This window comes from Rutilus rutilus (assembly GCF_951802725.1).
Source record: "Rutilus rutilus genome assembly, chromosome: 10".
NCBI lineage: Eukaryota > Metazoa > Chordata > Actinopteri > Cypriniformes > Leuciscidae > Rutilus > Rutilus rutilus.
In genome coordinates this window covers 5182605-5201064 of record NC_140215.1, presented here as the reverse complement: position 1 = coordinate 5201064, position 18460 = coordinate 5182605, and the positions used below count along the sequence as shown (strand labels likewise).

Sequence of the window (18460 nt, the reverse complement as noted above, 5' to 3'; positions counted from 1 at the left end):
AACACATGACAAACAACCAATTTCAGATGTAACAAGCAATCTGAAAATATTATAATGCATTTTAACTTTGGTTACAATTATTTATGAAAATATATAATGAATTATAACATACATAATTAATACCTTATAATGCATTATTTCTGTTATTTTTTTCTGTTTTCAACATTGATAATAAAAAGAAATATCTCTTGAGCATCAAATCCACATATTAAAATGATTTCTGAAGGATCATGTGACACTGAAGACTGGAATAATGATGCTGAAAAACATCACAAGAATAAATTTCATTTCAAAATATATTCAAATAGAAAACAGTTGTTTTGAATTGTAATAATATTTAACAATATTACCTTTTTTTACTGTATTATTGAGCAAAGAGACTCATAAAAACCCCACATTTTAAATGATTTCACCCCAAAGAACAGACAAAGAATCTCTTGTATAGAAGACTGGTTTATTCATGACCATTTCATGATGTCCAATATTGATGCATTTGGCGAAACGAAGGAAAGAGGAAAAGGAAAATACTGCAATGACTATGTCAATAAAACACTGTCAGTCAACAGCGCTACACAGTGAAACATAAGAGTGTATCAAAAAATCTGTTTATCCAACATACAAATAACATTTATCCTATAAATGCAAAGCGAGGAATTTATTTGTCTCCCTGTTGCAAATTCCACGTGGAGGATCGACATCACTGGCCAGAGGTGTATAATGGAGTCCACGGATGCTGGTCTCGTGATTGCACATCATGTCCTTAACGAGAGAAGGTCTTGCCCCTGAACAGATCATGTGAGGGTTAGATTCATGTTCTCAGGTCAAAACAGGGGAATAAATGTGATCAAATATAGTTATCCTCTAGCCTGAGGCAAATCATAATTTTTTCAGATTTACTAAAGTCAAATTTGCGCAATCCCATTAAAGCACAGATGGGAGTGGAAAGTTCTGTGTGTGATCTACTGATGATAAAATAAACAACAAATTAAAGAACACAGACGCAGCCGGATCATTTCCATAATGACCAATGCAATCTACCAAGAGCCGCGCAAATTAGCGTCTGGTTTAAGACATACGTTTGCTTTTTTTGGGGCGGTAAATAATGGCGCATATAGCAGTAAATTTACTAGCGCAAACCATAGTAAATCACCTTGCGTGATTCATTTAAATGCTCTCCTCCCATAAATGTTGCATCTGAAAGGGAAATTCCTACAAATGCATATGCAATAAGGTCAGCCGCAAAAATAACCCTTTCCACGGCTTCTCAGCGCTAATTTAGTCTTTAGTAAATCCCGACAGTAGTTTTTTAACTCCTAAAGAGGGTTTGCGCTGGTGCAAAATGCTAGTAAATCTGGCCCAATATTGAAAAATTTTACTAGACACATAATACCCCCAAAAAATTGAAGTGCATACACATTTTAAACAAAATAGGCAACCTAATATAAAAATTACACTTTATTTCGATAGTCCACTGTAGACATTCTATTAACTACAAGTAACTTTGCAACCACATGTCAACTACCAGTCAATAGAGTATTAGTAGACTGATTGCTTAATATCTGCTAACACTTTATTTTGATGCTTCCCAACAGACATTCCACTGACCATAAGTAACTTCGTAGGAACTAATCCTCTAATGAGAGTTAGTTGACATGTAGTTGCAAAGTTAAAAGAATTTGTAAGATTTGGCCATGTTTCAGTTTAAACAAGCTCAAACAACAACCAGTGTGTTTAAAAAGTACACACTAATCCGCTCTGATAAGATCAACCTCTAAGAGTCAGCAAATGGTGCAACACCTCTGGGTAATTAATAAAGACGAAGAGCCAGAGCCAGTTAAACACACACTATCACAAATTAATCTTTTGCAAGTATGTGCCTCTGGTATTGGATAAAACCCAGAGATAAGCACCAACATCAGCACAAATGGAAAAAAAAACCCATGAGAAAGATATTAATTTGATGTGCGGTTTCATGTGAAGTGCGAGAAATTGTGAAAAAAGCACTTACGAAATAGTTTTCATCTCTTTCTTCTCAGCGTCTGGGCGAGCTCGATTGAGTACCTTGAGAAACTCTGAGGTCTTGGCCCTCATACGAGTGTGGATGTAGGCCTAACACAGGAGAAAACACACCGATTATTCATTAACTTCACACTGGCAAAAGCCCCCAGCATATTTGTTTCATCTGACCAAATAAAGGGCCGAATGGTTGAATGGCAAGTATGCAAACTAAGAAGCCATTACAAAGCTTTTTACAAACTCAAGGGCGTTGCTCAAACCCTCATAAACACAAAGGCTGTGTTTACACCTGGTATTAAGATGAGTTTCGGTCGATCGAATCACAAGTGGACGACTCTAAATACAGGTGTAAACAGGGTCTTAAACATTTTGAGCTTGTCCACTTTCAACCACTTCCAGAGGTCGTCAAAAACGCTTTCGACCGGACTGCTTTCGTACTGTAAATGCTCATGTGGAATGAGTCCGAACAGACAAAAAAGACTGTCTACTCTCTGTCTACTGACCTAATGCGTGAACATTATGGGAAGCGCGCTAGCCAGATGGGATTTAAACTTTGTCGGCTGAAGACCCAAGTTTGGTTTGAAGATGAAAAATGTACCAAGCACAATGTTCTCTCACCATTCCTGATTTCTAACACACACTCACAGCGTTCGGTTGGTCTTGCGGCTGTCAGAGCAGAAACTAAAACTGATGCTCTCCGTGTGTTTTTTTGCTCATATGTAAATTGGGCAAGATTATTTCATCCATTAGATCGAAAGATCTGAAAAAAACCATATATTTACCCACCCATCAACCATCCCCTCAAAGAAATCAGGACAGTAGTTGAAAGTGGACAAAAGAGACGGATTAAAACACCAGGTGTAAACAGGAATGTGTCTCTCTAGCCTACTTGTGATCCGATCAATACCAGGTGTAAACAGGGCCAATAAGTCGTTGTTGGGTCGACTGAGGCGTTTCTGAGGAGGGTCTCACCTTGGAGCACTTTATGTGGTAGTGCAGATAGTCCCGGAAGGTGTGGATGAGGTTGATGGTGTTGTCTCTGGTACTTGCGTTGGTGTGTCGGGGGAACAGCACTGGTTGGAAATCATTTCAAATAATTTTAGGATTTATATTTAAACTAGAATATGACACTCAGTGTAAATGTGATATTTGGGTAACAAATACATACTATGAATAAAAATACTGAATTGGTAGACATTTCAACTGGAAAAAGGGGAGAAACCCCAATTAAATACTTAAGAAGTCATTTAAATCAATGAAACTTGAAAACAGATGTGTAATCCTAAAGGTATAACGTCAATCTGAGTAACTAAAAGCATTTTTCCCAAAATACAATAATCTGTAATATGAAGTTTGCATAGGTTAACACTAAAAGAACAGTAGTGTCAGATACTGCTACAAGCTACCAGAGTAAAATGAACAAACAAAAAACTAACTAAATAAGCACTCAGCAAACATTGCATGTCTCCAAATACTTCCTTGGTTGCATGAAAAACTGAAGTAGAGTAGCGCTGGTAAACGTAGTTGGCTTTGATAAAAGGGTGCAGTGTTTTTTTTAATCATTAAGTGGTTTGTGTAACCGCCATGAAGAGAAGCTGGGCGTTTGCTCTCTTGAACCAAATGCAAATACACAGTGCACCTGCCGCAGGTAAGCAGAAGCGCTTTGTTCTGGCCACGTATTAACGTGCAAGTCATCACCAAGTCAACCTGACAAGAGTCTATATTTAACTTTGTTCCAACTAGCAGATGTGGTTGATAACAGTGTTTAACCAGGGTCCAAAATGAACACTTCCTTAGAGCCATTTGTGAGTAAAAATAACCATTCTCGACACTAAATTCATGTTTATGTGTACGTGACCTCATGGTACAAACCAAAAGTGATGTAGCCGATGTTGTCTCCCACAGTGGCGTCAGTGTCCTTCAGCTCGAGGGGAGGCTCTCTGTGACTGAACAGCACCTGAGGAGCCGTGTGACTGGCCCTCCTGCCCTCCTTAAACTCCTGAACACAGAGAGAAACAGTCATCGGTCTGTCAAAACGCCACTGTAACAAACACAGCAGCCATCCTGGTGGGGGTTTGCACTGCTGACATCATTATGTGCAGGTGATTTTGAGAACACAGTCAAATTACATTAGAAGTGCCTTTCATTTGTAAAGTATTTCATTCATTGGATTATCCCAAACATAGACATTATTACATTGTCATTCATTGTATAAAAGTGGCCAAAAGCGATGTCCGGAGGGGATATTTGTTTTTTTTTTTATGACCCTACAAGTTCGATTAAACAATCAAATTATGAGTAAAATACTTTATAATTTGGGATTATTTAAAAAATGAGGGAAGAACAAAACACTAAACTTGGTTATGGAACTCATTTGAAAATGATTTGACAAAAAAGACAAACTACAGCTACAGGTTTTATTTTACTATGCAAAAAAAGCATAGGAAAACAAAAAGCACACAGAAAAAAAGCATACATAATACATAACCAGTTATTCATATTTTTTGTAATAATAAATTAGTTGGTTGTTGGTTATCTCTTGTTTTTGCATGTGTTAATAATTTCTTTGTATGACAGCCTGGCCAGAAATTATGTCTACAGAATTTCATTGCGTTATCACAAATAGAACAATTGACTCCAAGCACAACTATGCAATACGATTACAAAATCTTTAATACATTTTTAATAATATTTGAATCAAGGGTGAGATGTCAAGCCCGGGCATCACTTTTGGCCATTATTGTACTTTCCAGTAAAAATAAATTACATTATACGACAAAATGGAATTCTGGGTAGCGCTTCTGGGTTGTACGTCACACGTAGGCTCACTATTGGCCGACGCTGGTCATGTGTGTGATGCGTGTGACGTACAACACAGAAGCGCTGCGCTATTACACTACGTGAACTCACTCGAGGCCCAGAGAGAAGGAAATGAATAGTGGAATAAAGTCGTTATTTTTGTTTACTTTTTGCGCACAAAAAATATTCTTGTCGCTTGATAAACTTAAGATTGAGCCACTGTAGTCACATGGACTACTTTGATGATGTCTTTATTACCTTTCTGGACATGGACAGTATACCGTACATACATTTTCAATGGAGGGACAGAAAGCTCTCGGACTAAATCTAAAATATCTTAAACTGTGTTCAGAAGAGGAACGGAGGTCTTACGGGTTTGGAACGACATGAGGGTGAGTCATTAATGACAGAATTTTCTTTTTTGGGTGAACTAACCCTTTAAAATGTTGAGTCATAAGTCTTGAAGTCAGAATAAATGATAGCATTTCATTCTGTAAATAAATACAGGAATGACAGCGTTGGTTGATGACGTCATACAGTGGATTAAATAGGAAACCACGACACAAAATGACTGGATTGCAAAACACCCAGAGGACATGTGTTTCAGCATTGTAAGCATACAGAAATGATTGAATGGCGAGTCAAAACAGAAATGGTCGAGATTGAACCTGAGAACCAACTATTCCAAAGAAATGGGACAAAATGAGCGAACCTGCATGAACACTTTCCCGATGATGACATCGTCGTCATCCTTGAACACTGTGCTGAACACAACAGTTACTCGGTCTTTCTTAGCCTCAATATACCTGGAAAACACAAACACAGGTGAGATGTGAGCTGGATTATAAACTGTGTGCTAGGGGTGTCGTATATATATACCTATATGTTTATGTTTATCTGAAGTAATTAATATGGTGAAAAGATTTGCGCCACTCAATTTCTACAGAAACTGTAAAATTCGAGTCTAATTCTAGTGCCTTACGGCCTAAAAATTGCAAAATGATAATATGTTTAGTCAATTAAATGCAAAATAATACAATTTTATTCAATTAATCAGACAAATAAAGACTCGATTTGTTGATGATCACTAATTTGTCAGTTGCAGGACTAATGAAGAAAGATCAAGTATCTTACATAGACTCGTCATCCCTGTAATGGACAACAGCCCTCTTCTCTCCCTCACGACCCTCCTCCTGGAAATTAAAGTACTTCTCGAAGACAGAAGCAAAGCAGTTTCTCTTGAGAATGCCCGCCTGGTGGATCACCTCCTCTTTGTTGGGCGGAAGTGCCTCCAGGTCAAAGAGCAGTGAAATATTGTACCCTTCAGAGAGGAACAGCAACAAACAGTCAAACCAAAATTCTTACAGTAATAAATTCTTACCGTTTAGCTTACCATCTTCTGGTGCCACGAGGAAATTGCCATAAACGCGCTTCAGCAACTGAAACAAAACAAATACAAAAATTTTAAAACTCAATGTCTAATTTAAAAAAAGGACAAAAACACTGAATTATTCTATAAGAATAATAACAACTGCAACAAAGTTAATGCAATATACTTTCTTTTTTTTTTAAAGTGAACATCATGATTTTAGATTACATTTTGTTTGAATGTACAAGTGAAAGTGTATATCTTAGGCCTGGTTACTATTTTCCACTTTTTGGCTAAACCCTGGTCATATTTGACCGAAAAATGTTACGTTTTTTTTTTTTTTTACTTCATCGGAATGGTATGAAACTTGGTAAAGGTTTTAGTACATGTTGTATAAACAAAAAAAACATGGACATGATTCAAAAAAGGTTAAATGGTCCTTAAAAAAATAGTCACACTTGTATTGTTGTATTTTATTGTATTATTTTGTGGAAATTAACGGGAAGATGAATTTCATCTAGTGGAAATGTTTGGTACTGCACCAATACAGTGCACTTTATTTTGTGAAATAAGAAATTATTTCTTTCTGAAAGCACATTTTTTGAGATATCAACCATAAATTTGGCACAGCTTGTTTTGATTTTCCTCACAGTTTTAGAGTCAAACGTGTTTTGGAAAATACATATTTCATATAAAAATTCTAAATGTTATTTTTGTGCATAATAAATGTAACATTTTATAATTTTTTTCAAGTTCCCTTTTTTACACTTTTTTTCACTTAATCTGCCAAGTGTCGTCTTTAAATTAAAAAGAGACCAAACTTAAGTCTGTGCTCCAAAGCATTATGACCGTTTAAGTTGGTAATTTCATTTTAAGGTCCATGCTCAAAAAGTGAATAAATTGGATTATAACTACTGCACATAAATATAATGTAGTGCCATACAATTCCCTAAAAATACAAAATATTAAATAAAAAAACATTATCGAACTAAAACGTAGTACAATAATTTCATTGAATTTTTTTTTTTTTTTTTTATCTGTCATTGAACAACACTGACAGGGTTAACTAGCTCATAAAAAAAAAATCAGGTCCTAAAATGTCAGCATGTGTAACAATTATAAAGGAATGAATAAAATGCATTTTTAAATAAAGTATAGAATGTCACATTTCAGGGCACATCAATATCCAAAAAACCATTTCATGTCAACTAACCACGTATGAAATAACTTGCACTGGCTTGTTTCATTCCTGGCATTTTTAACATGCTTTGAGTTCCCTGTATTTGATCTTTTGTCATCTGTTTTAGCCTGAATGTCAGTATATAGACAAGATATGTTCAACAAATAAAACAGTTGTCAGGGGGGAAAAAACTCATTTGAATTAATTTTTGTCTCAGAGATCATTTTGTATCTGTGTGGATGGCAAGAGCAGACAGGAAGCTGAGGGCCATTCTACTGGTTCCTCTATTTTGCATTGGTAATTCGTTTGATTTACATTGGCAGTCCTGAATGGGGCTGGAACATACTTTGAATATTTATTTGCATTGGCAGGGAAAAGGCTACCCATCAACCTCAACTCCATGAACCCTAAAGATTCATGATAAATCCTTCCCTAAAAACAATTCATTCTTTTTTTTTTTCTCTCAATGCACTGATTCAAAATCTTGCCGATGCAACTGCAATGATCTTGAAACATCCCAGCAAATAATCAATTCAAAATTTGAAACAGCAAATAAACATAACACCGGCTTAAAAGGACAAGGAACCAGTGTTTCTTTTTTTACAACATGTGACTTCCTCCATCCAAAGTGAGTCACAGACACTTCCTGTTTCATAGTGAAACCACAAGTCATTTAAAACCTTACATGGTGCTTAAATGTGATCACCCCTGGACTGAGCCATGTCAAATCACAGGACAAGAACCGTATGAAAGAATGACACAAAAGACCGTGTGAAATAAAGCAACTTGTCGGCAACTTCACATTGCATAATTGTCCATAGGAAACCTGAACTGTACTTTTGTAACAGACAACAATTACAATATATAATCTACAAAAGTTGCAATCTTGCAACCTATTAGTCCATTTGCTCAGTAAGATGATGATGATGATGTTATTGTGAAAAACTGCATTGAACATAATGTTGTAAAACTCTCAAAAATAAACAACCCGGTCATATTTCACTCAAAATCAAAAGGAACAAGTAATTAAAATGCACTACCATTCAAAAGTTTGGGTTTTAAAGAAATGTATACTTTTATTCAGCAAGGGCGCATTAAATTGGCCAATAAATAAAGACATTTATAACGTTACAAAAGATTTCAGTGTCAAATGAATTCTGATCTTTTGAACTTTCCATTCATCAAAGAATCCTGAAAAAAGTATCATGGTTTGCACACAAATATTAAGAAGCAAAACTGTTTAGTAAGAAATGTTGCTTGAGCAGCAAATCATCATATTAGAATGATTTCTGAAGGATCATGTGACACTGAAGACTGGAGTAATGATGCTGAAAATTCAGCTTTGCATCACAGGAATAAATTACATTTTTAAATATATTCAAATAGAAAACAGTTCTATTAAATTGTAATAAAATTTCTGAATATTTCTGTTTTAACTGTATTTTTGATTTTTTTTTTTAAAGGAAAAAAAAAGCATAACGTCCCCAAACGGTAGTGTATTTTTTGCATAAAAAGATAAAGCCAATTTTTTAGGCTCACTGAAATTCCACTCAGATATGTTCTTGACATGTTCTCGTACCTCATCGGCGCCGTGCTCCTGAAGCTCCTTGTAGAACTTGAGAGAGATGCTGACCATTAGTTTAGTTTTGTCTCCGTTGGGGTTGGAGATGTGGTAAAGCACACCATCGAAGTCTGTAGCAAAAATATAATCAGGTCCCATTCCAATCATTCATGTTGCATTTATCAGTGTATAATATTTGATCAATAAAATACATGCATAGTAATAACACAGTTTGGATAATAGAAACACTATTAACAACAGAAAGACTTCCACTGCTGAGGTCATTCATATATTTCAACCTTACCTGCAAATGTAACTTCTACTGCTTCAGGCTTGTTCCTGAAAGAAAGAAAAAAAGCATTTTGTGAGTCTGCTATCTGGAAATGAATGACAATATATAGGCCATGTGGGCACTAAGATAGGAAAATCAAGGTGCTGTCCCTTTAAATTCAGGACAACAATAAGGAGAAAATCACTATTATCAAGATATTCAGCCTTAATGAGTGATTTAATATTTAAAAGAACAGTTCATCCAATTGATAGTATTTTCCACATGAAACACACAGAAATAAAAATAAGAAAACGTTAGAAAAAGTAAGGGATTATTAATGCCATAATACATTATTCCACTTACTACACAACTACTTGCCAAATAAACAAATAAATACATGGACATTAAATATTCACTGTTGAAATAATTGTATTAGTTTGTACAATGCTAATATAAGTTATTTATACGGTGTGGTCACGAACAGCGGTCATTATCAAGAAATATTATTATACCTGAATGTTGTGATTGACCAATCAGAATTAAAAGGTACAGTTCAACCCAAAAATGAAAAATTCTGTCATCACTCACTCACCCTCAAGTTGTTTCAAACCTGTATGAATTTTGTTCTTCTGTTGAACACAAAAGAAGCTATTGCGAAAAATACGGTTCACCAAACACCCGATGGACCCCACTGACATCCATGATATGGGAAAAAAAATACTATGGAAGTCAATGGGGTCAATCAACTGTTTGGTTTCCAACATTCTTCAAAATATCTTCTTTTGTGTTCAGCAGAAGAAAGAAATTAATACTGGTTTGGAACAACTTGAAAGTGAATAAATGATGACAGAATCATTTTTGGGTGAACTGGACCTTAAAGTATCCCAGTAATAATGTAAACAACAATGACAGAATTTTTATGTTTTGGTGAACTATTCCTTTAAAAGCAATAACGTGCCATTTCATTTACTTTCATTTTAAGTAAAATCACTTTTTTTATATATATAAACACAAAGCGGAAACAAATCATAACTTCGTTATATTTATATCCTTTGATGATGAGTCACAGCAGGCGCGTGGCCGTTCCAACACGAGCGCAAGCACGCGCAAAGTCACACATATTGGAGAAGAATGAAATGAAGGGGAGAGAAGTTCCCGAGGAACTGCAATGCTACTTCATCCTGCATGGACGGGTCTGATAGTTGCTTGTTCTTGCAGCGACATGTACTCGACTGATTTACATGGACGCTATGAACAGGAAGTGTCTTCAGTCTTCACTGGGACTAAACATTTATAGAAATCTGGCCAGCCGAAAGCGGCATGTATGAAATGGTCAGAATCACTCTTTTTTTTTGTTTTAGCAATCACTTGACACACTGATCCACTCTCACACACACATAAATACTTGTTTTCTATGTGACCTGAACAGCTGGACACACCCCATACTGGATACTTCATTACTCGACCACGGACAACAATCAACAGATTACATCACAGAACAGAATCAATCGAACACGAATGCATGCGTTATGTTATTTTATCCGTGCAAAAGAAAATATGTCTCTTGTCAACGCGTGCATGCATCAGATGAGCGATGTTTGATGTGAGTTCTAACTCAGACAGGAAGATCTTCCTCTTACCCGTTGCTCGCGCTGTCGAATTTGAGGGTGAGAGTCTCCTCTATGATCCGATTGTTGATTTCCAACAAAATCATGATGATTTAAATTACTGTTTAATGGCTATGTGGAATTAAAAATATAAGAGTAAATATTGCTGTTCTACAATCCCACTACAATCGTTTTGGTTTTCCTGCTCCTAGACCTCTGGCCGCTTCCGCATTGACTCGAAAGACCCGCGAGCTGCCCGCGTCACTGCCTGTTCGTTTGTGCTAATCATATCCTGAAATTAAATAAGAAGAATTTCTACTATTTATTCGTTCTTTCTAAAATATTTTATATTAGCACATTTACATTTATTAGTTTATTGAAAGCACGCTGTTTGGGGCCATTTTCTGATATTTTCTAAGTTTTGAGTGTGAAAGGCCTGTTGATACAAATAGCCTATAGGCTACTGTGCTGTATACTGTCCAGTTAATAAAATAAAAAAATGAAATCGATTTGAAGAAAACTGAAGAATTATGTATTTTGCTACAATATGTGTCTAAAATTCGATCTTTTGTACCTCATGAGGAAAATTTAGGACAGTGTTGTGATTATCTAGTAGGCTAAGGTTGTTATGTTATTGAGGCTAAATTTGTCTTGCCTGAAATTTGAGTGAGTTTGATGTTTAGATCATTTCATCCAGTTAAGGCAGTAGCAAAATAGTTTGTGTGTCAGTCAGTGTGTATTTTGTGTCATTCACTCCTAAAAATAAAGGTTATTTATTGCTATCTGTGGTTCATAAGGGAACTTTAACAACTTTAGAATCTTTCCACTGCACAAAAGGTTCTCTAAAGTGGAAAAGGGTTCTTCAGATTATAAGACTGTTCTTCACAATAAGAAAAAAAAGGTTATTTTAAGATCTGTTTACTGAAACTCTGCGGAACCAAAAATGGTTATTCTATGGCATCGTATACAAACCTCCTTTTGGAACCTTTATTTATGTGAGTGTTACAGAAGATAACTAGATTCTTCAACGTTCCCTTTCTGTGTTTTTTGGAAAAATGCCAGCATGCGGGTTTGGAATAACATGAGGGTAAGTAAACAATGACAAAATAGTAGGGTGAACTATTACTTTAAGAATTATTATCTTGTTCTATCTACTCCTATTAAAATCCTATTAATTTGGCTCATTAACATTCACTGCAGAGATCTTTATTTTTAATTGGAAAGTATCATAAACATGCATCGGCTTCTGAGGATCTTTGATGAAACTGATTAGTTTTCAGGCAAGAATTTTCACCTCTTTCTTTTTGTTGCCATTTACACACACTGTAATCTGAGAAGGACACTCTTTTCCATTCTCTGTCTATAAAATGTTTTTACTTTCGTGGAATGAAGTGGGGGTGGGATGTCTCTCTATTTACAGGTTATCACAGTTTACAAAGAAACTTGATCTTTCAACATAAAATAGGCCTATATAAATTGGACTTGGAAGAAACAGATGAAAAATGTTTGAGTTCAAATGTTGATATCTCTGACGTTTGATTGCACACAATATTTTGATTGCCGAGATATTAAAAATACCTAATTTGAGATTTTCTGCCCCTATATGGGTTATCTTGTGCCTACCATATTTTAATATGAATGCTTGAAATGCTATGAATGAACTTATATAAAATTCTTTCCGATGTAATACAACCACTTTACATCTCATCTTGCATTCCTTGCCTTATTCTTCACAGAGAGACGTGTTTCTTCCTGTCCTGAACACAGCAGAAAGGGGTCTTAGTCAAAAAGGGCCGGACCAGATTCACGCTGCTTTAAATTTCACAAAGTCATGTAATTTAAGCTCATATCTCATTGTACTTGATCACATTGCAGACAATCTAAAATCTAAACAGAATTCTAGCACTTATTGTAGAATAACTTTGCATTAAGTCATTTACAATTATTACATTCAAATATTCATGTTTGGGGGAATATTTATAAATATGCCTATATACGCATATACCATTCTCATCCTAGCCCAGCCCCCAAATGTTTGGATTTAAATAGGCAAATGCTCAAGAGTCTATAATTGGTGTCACGTGCGTGTGCTAGAAGGAAGACAAAGACAGAAAAATATAGTTCCAAACGTAGTTTAATAACAGGTAATCCAAGAGTAGGCAGACAGGCATTAGCACAACACAACTTAACATACCGGTGACCGGGAAACTTGAGTACTAAATGCAAACGAGGTAATGTAATGACAATACACATCTGATACACATTCAACACATGAATGACGGTAACCAAGGAAACAGATTAGTGGCGGGAATCTAACCAAAGAAACACGTGTGACTAACCAATACAAACTCAAAATAAACAGAACATAAATGTGAAAATTGAATCATTATTGCCGTGATTATTATGTATCATGCTATATGTTTGGCAACAGTTCTTCTAACCCTAATTGATGGAGTGTGTAGCTTTTCATTTCTTAAACAACCATGTAGGAAGACACATCATGGCCATATTCCAGGATGACAATTTCAAGAGTCATAAGGCTCAAATTGTGAAAGAATGGTTGGGAGGAGCATGAAGGATCATTTTCACACATGAATCGGCACCTTTGAGTCCAGACCTTAAATTCATTGAAAGTCTTTGGGATGTGCTGGAGGAGACTTTACAGAGAGCTGGACTCTTGCATTGTCACTACAAGATCTGTGCTTTCAATGATTTTAAATATACCTCACTCCCATCCGGGTCACGGCACCAGTGTAACCCCTCTGGATCTACTTGCACTTCTTTGAGGTTCAAACCAGCGTCACCGGCATGGGATGTGGACAGACTAACAAGGGCACTAAAGACCACAGTTTCTAATAAAATAGTGCGCCTCCTGAGGCCAGAGGAGTGTGGTTTACTCGCACTTACTAGCTAGCCTCTCTTACACCTCAAAATATAAAAAACAGATATTTTATCATTTACACCTGAAAGGATTGTTCTGCATGTTTGTTTACACACCACATCAGTATTCATAAATGAAGGTCCAAAGATGTAAAAAAAAAAAAAAAAAAAAACAAATGTCCAGGATATCTCCAGATTATGGTTACTTTTAAAAATAGCTAATGAAATTAAATTGGCCGCTTCTCATGTGAGAAACACTTGTTTACAGCGTCTTCAGGACAGTGGGACGGAGTTGCTCAATTTCCTTGATAAATGTTGGTAAGTGATGATTTGTGGCCTCACATCTCTTCACATGTGACGCGTCTTTCCTCCAATGTTGAACAATCACTTCCATATTACGTATTTTAGGTTTTTCTAAATCATGTTTATGGTGTTCTTTGATCAGATAAATCCTTGTCATTGTATCAAATAACATTCTAGTGATTCATTTAAAATTCAAAAATGTTATACTCTTGTCTTTTTACAGTCACACAATATGTAACAAATAATGAAATTATTCATTAGTTTAAATGTGTTGGATTTCCTAGTTAGATTTAGTCTTAAAAATGTCTCATCATTTTTTGTGCATCACAGAATATATTTTATGACTGTTATTTAAATATAACAATTTTAAGACTGTCATGTATATGTAGAAAGAAACCCATTAATATTCACAACCAAAATAATGATTTAAAACTGGGTTTCAGAATTCTTATTAAATGGCCTCATGACTATGTATCATAAATATTATGATTTTAGTCCACATGATTCTTAGTTTCACTTTTGGTGTTTTGATCATGTTTATGTCTGATTGAGGATCACAAGTGAGGATCTTGTGACCATTCGAATGTCTCAAATTCCCCCAGCATACATCTCTTATCTTCTGCTTTCTTGTTGCTGCATAAAAGCAACATCACCAAACATCCAAATCTTCTGCATCCCATTCAGATATTGGAGTCATTAATGTGAGATCTGCTTGTCTCCTGTGAAAGGGGGAAAGATTATTCCAGATATGTCATGAGTACCGTGAATACGTTTTTTGAGAAGAATCGGAGCATCTTAGTTGAGATGGTGCACTTTAGGTAACTTTTAGGACTTAGGCAAACAGGATATATCAACATCCCTTCAAAGAGTATAAAGGAACCTTCAGCACACAAGTCTAACATCGTATCCCGTGGATTCTCACGTACAGCACGTACAAAAGAAGTTATGATGACTGGTAAGTCCCATATCTTAATTGTATCATTAATTTAGAAGTCAGTCGTTTGGAAATCTGATTATCAAACGCTTTTAAGTCGTTGACACTTAAAATGTTTATTTAAAAACAGATTGTACATTCAAATTTATATTAATGTATAGGCCTAAGGGACCATTTCAGCTTTCCCTAAAAATGTTTAATCATCTTTTGCCATCATTCATTCATTTTAAATAGTCCTGCCGTGTGAAAAATAAATTGTACTAGTATATTTCCATGTAAACCTTCAATTAAAATGAGCTAATATACATTTTAAATAGTACACGTTTTAATAATAACAGTAAAATAGTTTAAGATGGCATGTCACATTGCAGAAAAACATTTTAAATGTCAACTGCCCACCAAAAAATCTCAGTTAGAATATCAAATAAATAAATAAATATATATATATATATATATATATATATTTATTTATTTTTTTGATAGTTTGTTTGTTCATGTCTTTTTTTTCTTCTTTTTTTGACATAAGAAATAATAGTAATAATAAAAATCTTTTAGAGTGAATTTAATTAATAAAAACTTATGAAGAAAAAAAATTATGAATGTTTGAAAATTTTTTGAGTTAAGCTACTAAACTGTATTTCTTGCCGGAATTTTTTATTTATTTATTTTGAAATTATTAATAATACATCGCTTCTCTATTTGTTCTTCTCTACAGATCTGAACACCTCTTATCGAATGGGGACTATCGAGTACTTCAGTGAATTCTACAATGAAGAGTTCAACTATACAGAATACCAGAACGACACTGAATTTGTTTTGGATGAGAAAACGCTGCTCTGCTCCTCCATCAATATGACGGATGCCATCAACATTTCATTCTGTGTCTTCTACGTGCTCATCTTTCTGTTGGCTATTCCCGGGAATCTGATCGTAGGCTGGGTCATCGGCTCTAATAGACGCTCGCTTTCTGCTTCAGATGTTTACCTATTCAATCTGATGCTGGCCGACACGTTACTGGCTCTCGTTCTGCCCTTTACGGCGGTTTCCGTGATCGAAGGTTGGGTGTTTGGTGATGTTTTATGCAAGATGGTTAACCTGGTGAAGGAAGTGAACTTCTACACCAGCATCTTGTTTTTGGTGTGCATCAGTGTGGACCGTTACTTGGTCATCGTACGGGCTATGGAGTCCAGGAAGGCTCAGAGGAGACTGTGCAGCGGAGTCGCCTGTGTATTGGTGTGGATTTTGGGCTTTGTGCTGTCCTTGCCATCATTGTACTATGAGGCATTTCAAGACAAACATTCCGAGAAGATTATTTGTGCAGAACGCTTCGAGACGGACCACGCCGACGAGTGGCGACTGGCCACACGTATCATGAGGCATCTGCTGGGCTTCCTTCTCCCTCTGGTGGTCATGCTGATCTGCTACAGCGTGACAGTGGCGCGGCTCTTGCGTACACGTGGTTTCCAGAAGCACAAGGCCATGAAGGTGATCGTAGCCGTGGTCGTGGTTTTTCTTCTGTGCTGGACCCCCTTCCATGTTTCCATGATGGTTGACACCCTCATGAGGGCCAAAGTGGTTCACTTCAGCTGTTTCGCACGGACATCGATGGACATCGCCATGTTCGCAACTCAAAACTTTGGGCTTCTGCATTGCTGCGTGAACCCAGTGCTGTACGCCTTTGTGGGAGAGAAGTTCAGAAGAAGGCTTCTGCAGTTGCTCTATAGAAATGGACTTCTGGACCGGATCTCCGTCTCTAGATCTAGATCTAGTAGGTCTTCCTCCTCTCTGACCTCAGAAGTCACTTCCAGCTTCTTGTGAGCTACTGCCAGGCCATGGACATCAATGTATGTGAATTGCAAGACACTTAGTGCACCTTTCCATGTTTGCTTGAAATACAACAACGCTGTTGTTCCTATTATGTTCCTGAAGGGCTACTTTCCGTCAAAGTGTAGCTTTAGCTCTAATTCAAAATATCTGAACCAGATAATCAGGACTACTTCAAGTCTTCAGGACTACTAGAAACTTCCAGGTAATTGTGTTGGAACTAAACTCTGCAGGAAAGTGTCCCTCCAGGAGCAGGATTGGAGACCTCGCTTCTAGAGACTAATTGCCATGTTGCATTGGCTCCATCTATTGGTCAGAAAGAGCAAAATCCATGATCGGGTGAGAATAGAAGTGGTGACATTTTTGTAGACAAAAACCCAATAGGATTTTTTTCCTTTGGGCTGTTGGATGATTACAGAAAATAAGCTTTGTGGCCAACAACATTTAGGATTCATCCACCCTTTGTTCATCATGGAAATCTTCACAAATTAACTCAACTTTTATGAATTCTGAAACACAAATACAATCAGCAGAAGTGAAAAGCTAAAGTTAGGCTATAAATGAACTACACTATGGTCACATGACTTAAACGCCACCACCATTAAGCTTCCGACAACTCTTTAAGGTTACGCTTAAGGAGACTAGATCGCTTTATATGATGAACAGATTTAATTTAGACTATTATTCACATATAAACATTGATCAGCTAACAGAAACAGAAACTTAACCGAACCTGCTTGATGCAAGAATGAAGCTCATTGGTTCTTGCTGAAGCTCAAACGTGCTGCGTAACACGAGAATGAACCTCATTGGTTCTCGCACGTCAAGCGAACATGCTTGAGCTTCCATCTACCACAACTGATGTGTGAGTTGATGAATGTTTATATGTGAATAAAAGCCTAAATTCAATCTGAAGATTGAAGAAAGTCTTACGGGTTGATGAACGAAAGATGAACAAAAGTTTTACGGGTTTGGAAAAAAATCACAAGTTGACTTTTACTGATGTATTTTGTGTCAAACATTGAAACGTGAAAACATCTTGAGCTTGTGTTCACCACAGGCCTTATTTCAGGCTTTTAACTAAAAACCCATTCAAAAAAAACTATTTGACTTTGGGACGATGGGACCGGAAGTGCTAAACTGCCTGGACGATGATAACGCAAGTGAAGAAACCCATTGACTTACATTGAAGGATGGACCCAAGCCACCTGAGAAAGCATAATATCATAAAGACTTAATGGTGATGAACTCTTTTGACTTGACTTGCCAGTAAACAAACACATGCTATTGCATAATGGTTGATGTTGGCGAAATTGCTTACAACACATGACGCAAAAGCTTTTCATAGTCATGTTTTGCTCAAGGCAGCTGGTTTGGTCAGTAAGCTAGATGCTTTTTATTTATGAGATTATAGTCTAAAATGCACTTGATCAAAATGCAGTATTCTTTTCATAATGCATAATGTACTTTTTTTCCTCCATTAATTTTACAGTATTCTTCATTTCATTCAGGGCATTCTGGAGGGGCATTATATTATATTATTGTATTTATGAAGTGTTTATGGTGCGATGGTCAATCAGCCTTAAATGAATGCAATAATAACAAAAGCTCTCCAGGACTTAAAATGGATATACTGTATGTTTGTTTTTATGCTCATTTTGTACGTTTAAAAAATAAAAATGCTCTAAAAAATAAAAATGCTATGAACACTCTCAT

The 18460-nt window shown here is 36.1% G+C and overlaps 2 protein-coding genes across 2 annotated transcripts; one reads left to right on the top strand and one right to left on the bottom strand.

Annotated features, from left to right (window-relative positions):
* Positions 1-435: 435 nt before the first annotated feature.
* On the bottom strand, positions 436-11083 carry arpc2 (actin related protein 2/3 complex, subunit 2). Its single transcript, XM_084420914.1, has 10 exons — positions 10837-11083; positions 9230-9264; positions 8944-9056; positions 6209-6254; positions 5950-6136; positions 5528-5621; positions 3889-4015; positions 2989-3089; positions 2009-2109; positions 436-782 (listed from the first exon to the last, which is right to left on the bottom strand). Exons 1-10 carry the CDS (start codon positions 10908-10910, stop codon positions 761-763), a joined length of 900 nt encoding a protein of 299 aa, XP_084277040.1. The 5' UTR covers positions 10911-11083; the 3' UTR covers positions 436-760.
* Positions 11084-14640: 3557 nt separating this feature from the next.
* Positions 14641-18442, top strand: cxcr1 (chemokine (C-X-C motif) receptor 1). The gene is made up of 2 exons (XM_084420585.1): positions 14641-14941; positions 15636-18442. Exons 1-2 carry the CDS (start codon positions 14932-14934, stop codon positions 16736-16738), a joined length of 1113 nt encoding a protein of 370 aa, XP_084276711.1. The 5' UTR covers positions 14641-14931; the 3' UTR covers positions 16739-18442.
* The last annotated feature ends 18 nt before the right edge of the window (positions 18443-18460 follow it).

What these genes read in the sequence shown, in the direction of transcription:
- arpc2 (XM_084420914.1), bottom strand. Translation starts at nt 10,910, where the DNA reads ATGATTTTGTTGGAAATCAACAATCGGATCATAGAGGAGACTCTCACC. An exon ending in CCTCGTGGCACCAGAAGATG is followed by an intron (nt 6,137 to 6,208) that starts GTAAGCTAAACG and finishes TCCTCTCTGAAG; the next exon opens with GGTACAATATTTCACTGCTC. An exon ending in AAAGAGATGAAAACTATTTC is followed by an intron (nt 783 to 2,008) that starts GTAAGTGCTTTT and finishes TGATCTGTTCAG; the next exon opens with GGGCAAGACCTTCTCTCGTT.